The sequence below is a fragment of the Rhagoletis zephyria genome, unplaced genomic scaffold, assembly GCF_001687245.7.
Source record: "Rhagoletis zephyria isolate East Lansing unplaced genomic scaffold, Rhagoletis_zephyria_1.1 Rzeph_scaffold_04079, whole genome shotgun sequence".
NCBI lineage: Eukaryota > Metazoa > Arthropoda > Insecta > Diptera > Tephritidae > Rhagoletis > Rhagoletis zephyria.
The window spans coordinates 20,190-27,118 of NW_016161162.1; the positions used below are offsets into that span (position 1 = coordinate 20,190).

Sequence of the window (6,929 nt, forward strand, 5' to 3'; positions counted from 1 at the left end):
TTCAAGTAAGCGCGGTTTAAGATAAGACAAAAAACAAAGAGTATTCACGTATCATATCACTGTTGCAGTGATACCTTCAAATAAGGCTATGTGAAATACCTTGTATGCTTTGAACTCGATATAAGTATCAGCTATGAAGTGTCACTGTCCTCAGGTCGTAGCCCTTTAATCGTTTACCCAATGCGTCATCAAAAGAATGAGTTCTGCCTCTACCAACTGCTGGGTTTATCTGGTTTTTAAACGGATATTAAATTGCAAAGGAATCGTTTTTGGCCATTACCTTGCCATAGCTGATAAAAAAAGTTTCCCAAATGCGTGGACTTCTGCACCCAAAACCATCCTCATACTATATAGTGTATAATTCAGATCATTAAATTAAACATTGAAGGAGGCTGATATCGCCGACGCCCACATTAGATATAGCACCACCACTGCCCCTATATTGCACTTCCACAGCAGTTTCTTTGAGATCAGTTCGATGTACCCAGTTGAGGGAAATTTCATGCAGGGATCTAATACTTGTGAAAAGTTAGTGCTAAATCCACTTCAGCCGGATAATAAATCCGTGTCATATAGAGTTATTCATTTCGTATTTATGGCATTTTGTAAATTAACCACAAGTGGATAAATAACGGGGTCTAAAGAGCTTTCAAAAGCAGCAACGTCAAGCTCATAGATCCTCCGTTCCTTTAAGTGCATCGGATTGTTCTTACCTGCTTTTTGTATGAACACCGGCATAAATAAATAAATGCTTGCCTCTAAAATATGTATAGACAGCAATCAAAAACACCGATAAGGTAACAACGAGTCAATATCCAGCTACTTTCTACATACTTACTTGTACATACTCGTACCTACCTACATGCATGCATACTTATGTGTGTATACGGTTATGAAAAAGTAATTTTTCGCTTTATGTATGTCATGAAATTTGTTATGAATTAAGTTGGAAAAGGCAAAAATATTTCCGCCTTCATAAATATGTACATATGTATGTATGTGCATAGGTTGTCACCACCCCTTTGACCAGTTGTGTCACATATGCATATATTTATGTATATGGACATGAGACTTGATCGCAAGATATGTACATACATACAAACAGATGTACATATTTATATTTTTATATGCTTACACAGAGTAATTAACATTGCTGGTTTTATTGCTATTGCTTAACCCATTACGATTAACATTGAGCGCAGATAGAATTTTGTTTTTAATAATAAAATTTATTTTTATTTTGTTTTTTAAATAGTTGTATAATTTAAGTTTTATGTAAAGTGTCAACTGGCATTTGCTTTCGTGAGAAATGATGTTTTGTCTATTTTTAGACCATATGGAAGACATGTTGCTCATGCGCTAATGTTTTTTGTTTCATTTGTTGGCTTTTTCAATTGTTTTGTAATTTTTACTCATTCGTAGAATTTTATAATACTTAACGGGCGAGTTTCATGTGTTTGGGTTCGGCTGTTTAATAGGAGAAGGGCCTTGATGGTTTGTTGTAGTTGTAACCATCTGGTCCAAGAGATCCAGCCTCGGGACCACTAGGACCGCCAGGACCGCCAGGACCTTCTGGACCCTGAGGACCTTCGGGACCTTCTGGGCCTGTCGGACCATCCGGTCCACTTGGACCTTCTGGACCACCTGGACCCGCAGGGTAACTGGGTTCCGGCCTGGGTGCTGGGTATGTTGGCTGCGGCGCTGGTTGAGTTGGCTGTGGCGCCGGGAAAGACGGCTGAGATCCAGGATATGATGGCCTTGGTGCTGGGAATGTCGGACCTGGCGACGGTTGTGCGGGCCGCGGTGCCGGATACGTAGATTGACCAACTGGCTGTGAGGGCTGTGGTGCTGGATAAGTTGGTTGTGGCGCCGGTTGAGCTGGCTGTGGCGCCTGATACGTTGGTTGAGGTCTGGGTTGTGGTTGTGGTTGCGGTTGTGGTCGCGGTTGCGGTTGCGGTTGTGGTTTCGGGCGTTGAGCTGGCTGCGTTGGGCCTACTTCATTTTCACCGGGGGGTGGCAAGTATTCGGGACCAGGCTTTGCAGGCGTCGATGGCTGTGGCTGTGGGCGTGGTTGATAAGTTGGTCCAGGGGAAGGTGGTTGCGGTCGCGGTTGGTATGGTGTACCAGGAGTAGATGGCTCTGGACGTGGCTGGTATGTAGGACCTGGCGCAGGGGGTTGGGGTCGTGGCTGGTATGTAGGACCTGGCGCAGGTGGTTGGGGTCGTGGCTGATATGTTGTACCAGGGGTAGATGGCTGCGGGCGTGGCTGGTATGTAGGACCTGGCGAAGGTGGTTGTGGGCGCGGCTGATACGTAGGACCCGGCGCAGGGGGTTGAGGTCGTGGTTGGTATGTGGTACCTGCTGTTGGGGGGATATATTCAGGTCCTGGTGTTGGTTGTGGTTGCGGCTGCGGTTGTGGACGTGGCGCAGGATATGATGGCTGTGGTTGTGGTTGCGGTCGCGGTTGTGGTTGCGGTTGTGGTTGTGGTTGTGGTTGTGGCTGGGGAGCTCCGTAAGAAGGCTGTGGTTGAGGTTGAGGCCGTGGGCGTGGAGCCTGATATGTTGGCTGAGGCTGAGGCTGCGGCTGAGGTTGCGGGCGTGGTTGTGGCTGTGGCCGGGGTCTTGGCTGCTGGGGTTGTTCAGGAGGAAGATATTCGGGGCCTGGTTGTGGTGATGGCGCAGGACGGCTAGGCTGAGGTTGCGGTTGTGGCCGCGGAGCCGGAGCCGGAGCTGGGCGACTTGGCTGTGGCTGTGGCTGCGGTCTTGGCGCAGGATACGATGGCTGTGGTTGTGGCTGAGAGGATGGATATGAAGGTTGAGGCTGGGGTTGGGGTTGTGGTCGAGGTGCGCCGTAAGTGGGTTGAGGCTGGGGTTGGGGTTGAGGTTGCGGTTGTGGTTGTGGTTGTGGCCTTGGGGCTGGGTAGGATGGTTGTGGCTGGGGTTGGGGTTGAGGTTGTGGTTGTGGCCTGGGAGCTCCATAGGATGGTTGTGGTTGGGGTTGAGGCTGTGGTCGAGGTTGTGGCTGTGGGCGAGGAGCTGGGTACGATGGCTGAGGCTGCGGCTGTGGTTGCGGTTGCGGCTGCGGCTGCGGCTGTGGCTGGTAGCCTGTATCGTCTATCTCATTGCCCGAAGGTGGTGGTGGAAATGGCACCGATGGCTGTTTGTAATGATAACCATCCTCTTGCAGGTCACTACTCAGATGAGAAACATCAGCAAGCACTCCATTCGAAGCCACAAAGGCAAACAGCAGGGCTAATAATTTCTGCAAAGTACAAACAAATAATAGAAAAACCAATTAGAATTTTTAATGAAAGGGATGAAGACGAGCAGCAATTTGAATATGTATGAAATATGAATTCAGTAAGGTATATTGCAATCAAGCATTCGTATAGAGGTGGCTGATTACGCAAACTAAAACAAAATTTGCGTGTTTTATGCGGTCCATAATTGCTCGCAATGCGATTTACTACATCCGCGAGCTAATCAGCCAACCAAAATCTGCTTTTGATTTATTCAACAATTCTCGACATCTACTCGGCCAAGTGAATTGAAGAAAACAACAGTTGAAAACAAACAAAACATCCATTAGCTATTCAAAAGTCGACTTCATAGTTACTATCTAGAGATACACATGTACATATATATGTATGTATGTGTTTGTAAGCAAAGTGTTCGTTAGTTGAATCATAGCCCGCCCTTTAGAAATGTAATGACGGTTTCATACTTTTTCACTAATTCGTGATGGTATTTACAATAAGCTGGGAACTTCGTTTGTGCTTTAAGTTCGCTTGGCTTTGGGGCTCGCTCGTTGCAGCACTTCCAAGTCACGATTTCGAAATAATTCCGGCAATATGACTAAAACTATGTTTTTTTTTCTATCGTTGGCTAAGCCGAATTTCTCCATAGCTTCTTTTGTTTCTAATATCAATGCAATGGATGGCGTAGTCAGCTTCGCCGAAGTCTCAGATTTTCTCAGATGACTGCAGCTTCGATTTACCAATTTTGGCACAAACAAAAATTTTCTTTGTATGTTTGTTGCATGCCGTGCTCAGCGTTTCGACTTTGTTGTTGTATTAGTTGTTTTTAGTATTACGTTTTTCTGTTCTTTGTTTTCACTGATGACATAAATCTGGCTGCTTAGCACACATCGTCACAGTTGGTCATAAATCACATTTTGAGCTGGTGGCATAGCCAATGCTATAATATAAGTGCATGTGTTGCACAATTCTGGTTTGCTGCAAGTTACCTTATTGCGAAATGCGAAACTAAGGTGACCGATAATTTTTTTTTTTTTGTTTTTTTTTTTTTGTTTGTTATAACTCACCATTCTCAAGTTTCATTCGCTAGCGCCCGAGCCACGAAAACGATTTTTACTTTTATTAACACAACTTAATAGTTATCCTTCAGCATATAACAATGTTCGTGTACAGTAATATTTAATAACAAAATGACGTTAGTATCGCGAAACTTAAATGGCTCTTAAAATTCACTTCGACTTCGACAATTTGTTCACGCCAGTCGCACGCCCGAAATCCAAATGCTGACCAATTGTTCTCGCTCAGCTGAATTTATATGAAAATCGCGTGGCTCAGTGCTGCAGCTCCGCCGCTAGGGAATTCCAACTCTCACAGCGCGCAGCCGCAGCATCGATCATAGCTTCATAGCTTCTCCAATTGTAGCATCTCCATGCCGCATGCCTACGACTCTTTCCCTACATGCTTACAATACCTATTAGATGCGGTAACTGGCTAAGCGCGCTGCCAAACAGCTAAGACGCCGGCAACCTCAATCGCAGCGTCATCATCATAGCCAAAGCAACAAGCTCGACGTGAGGCTCCCCGACTAACTATGCCGGCGGCAACAAAAACAGCAGCAGCCAGCAGCAGTGACAGCTTCTGAATAGCGTACACCGAGCGAACGAGAAGATACACAAAGTAAACAAACTAAACGGGCGTTGTCGCCTGTAAAGCAGCGCGGCGCGGCGCGACGCGGCGCACGCTCAGTATCATAGACTAGCTCGACGGCGAGCGACTGACTTCATAAAGGTTTTTCCAAGCCCAATCATCATTAGAGCCACAACAAAGAGCCATCATCATCGCGTTCAGAGACGCTGACCGAATCTCAATGTATCGATTTAATTGTTATTGGAAACTCGCTTTTAATAATCTGTGCAACGGAGATTAATTTATAACAATTTTTTTTTTTTATTTTTAAATTTTCATTAAACATTGCAAGTACTATACACTTATCAAATATTATACAATATAAATGCAATTGGTGATTGCAAGTTTCCCACGCTCTGGGTCAGAAGTTGACGCCAAGATTTGGAGTATTGGAGTATGCAGTATTACTTCACAAACTGTTGGCCATCAGAATCTTATGAACTCAAACCGAGCCAAGGGTGACTAATCAAATGCACTGGTTGCTTGTTAGCCGGAGCCATATCGTTTCGTACGTCAGCAAAAAAAAAAAAAGAAAAATTGCCTCTCCAAATGATGATGGAAGCCTAAAAAAGATCCGGCAAACTTTTTTCCAATTCGTGTCAATATAGTCACGGGCTGGCCAAAAATGGTTATTTCAGAGGCTTCCAGTTGTATTGCTGGAACCATTTGAAAGTTGAAACTTTATCCCTAGTGCGAAAAAAAATATTTTATGACGTCAGCGAATAGGTTAATGCTGTCAAATCGATGAAAGGTTATCGGTTGGCGCCATCTTTATTTTCTACATCGTGGCACTGATATATGTACGTACATACAACAAGCATTGATAAGGATTCGAGATAGAAAACTAATAGTGATTTCGTTTCTACCAAAAAATGTTGCCCCTTTCTATTTTCTATTCCGGGGAAGGCAACATTTTTTGGAAGAAACGAAATCACCATAACTCTAGGCGAGATGTAACAATTGTAAACCGTGTTCAAAGCTTGTAGGGCACGTTATAGAGAAAAGTTGATATTTCTCTATTTTGACTATAGCCAGAGTGAATATTTCCTAGAGTTGCTTTACCGTGTAAACTTAATTGATAGAGGAGATTTTTATTTCAGTAAAACTCTAGCTGCTAGTAAAAAGTGGCTGTCATTAAAAATGTAGTAGACAGACTGCCCAAGTGTGTCTCACTGATGATGCGCTCAAAATTGGTTAGAAAGTGCCTGGCGTCGCTCTAAATTTGGTTGGTTTAGTAGACTTTTTTGAGTACCTGGCCACAGTTATATTACTTGGCTCATGAATTGGCGATAACGTGTAATTTTGAAACGATATTACCGGACAGGGGGCGAATGGAATGCCACGGACTACGCAGAGGTCATTCATATGTGACCCTGGCGGTCAAAGTAGCTCCTTGAAGCTTACAGAACCTCAGTTCTCGCGCGTAGTAGGGATCGTAACACTGATCTAAATCTGACCCTTGCCTAACACTTCATATCATTGGCTCTATAGTTAAGCGATTTACTCATAAAGAACAACCTTTGCAATGCCCAACTGTGTTCTAATCTACGACCACTGTTCCTAACTTACATAGAAGGTTTTTTGTATTACTGGACTGCAGAATATCTCTGAATAATTTATACTTGTCGCCGCCAATATGATGTTCACGGAGCACGAAAAAAACAGTTTGGAAGTATCCACTTAGCGGATCTCTTCAGCTGAGGCGAAGAAAAACGCGGTACAGCTTAATCCCCCACATGCAAGCTATTCAAATTGGTATATACTACTGTGACTGAACCCGCTTTTTTCCAGAATTGGACAGTGACTCACATAGTGATCGCTGTCTTCCACTCTCCTTCGCCCTTCAGCCTTGTAACCACAATAAAAAAGGCACTTATGCACAAATAACCAACAAACTTCAGAGCTTAAAGCTTTTATAAATGGTTCATGGCTAAATTGGCGTTGGTTACTTTTCCTACAAACGTCTCTTTACAATATTGAAAGCAA

At 44.1% G+C, this 6,929-nt stretch overlaps 1 protein-coding gene across 2 annotated transcripts; it reads right to left on the reverse strand.

The window, feature by feature from the left end:
- Positions 1 to 1,293: 1,293 nt before the first annotated feature.
- Positions 1,294 to 4,521, reverse strand: LOC108370231 (basic proline-rich protein-like). Of its 2 annotated transcripts, XM_017625522.1 has the most exons (3): positions 4,325 to 4,521; positions 2,203 to 3,262; positions 1,294 to 2,163 (listed from the first exon to the last, which is right to left on the reverse strand). In XM_017625522.1, the coding sequence occupies exons 1-3, from the start codon at positions 4,325 to 4,327 to the stop codon at positions 1,472 to 1,474; spliced, it is 1,755 nt and encodes a 584-aa protein (XP_017481011.1). In that variant the 5' UTR covers positions 4,328 to 4,521; the 3' UTR covers positions 1,294 to 1,471. The 2 variants fall into 2 exon arrangements, with proteins under 2 accessions (XP_017481011.1, XP_017481010.1); XM_017625521.1 differs by having other exon boundaries at positions 1,294 to 3,262.
- Positions 4,522 to 6,929: the final 2,408 nt, after the last annotated feature.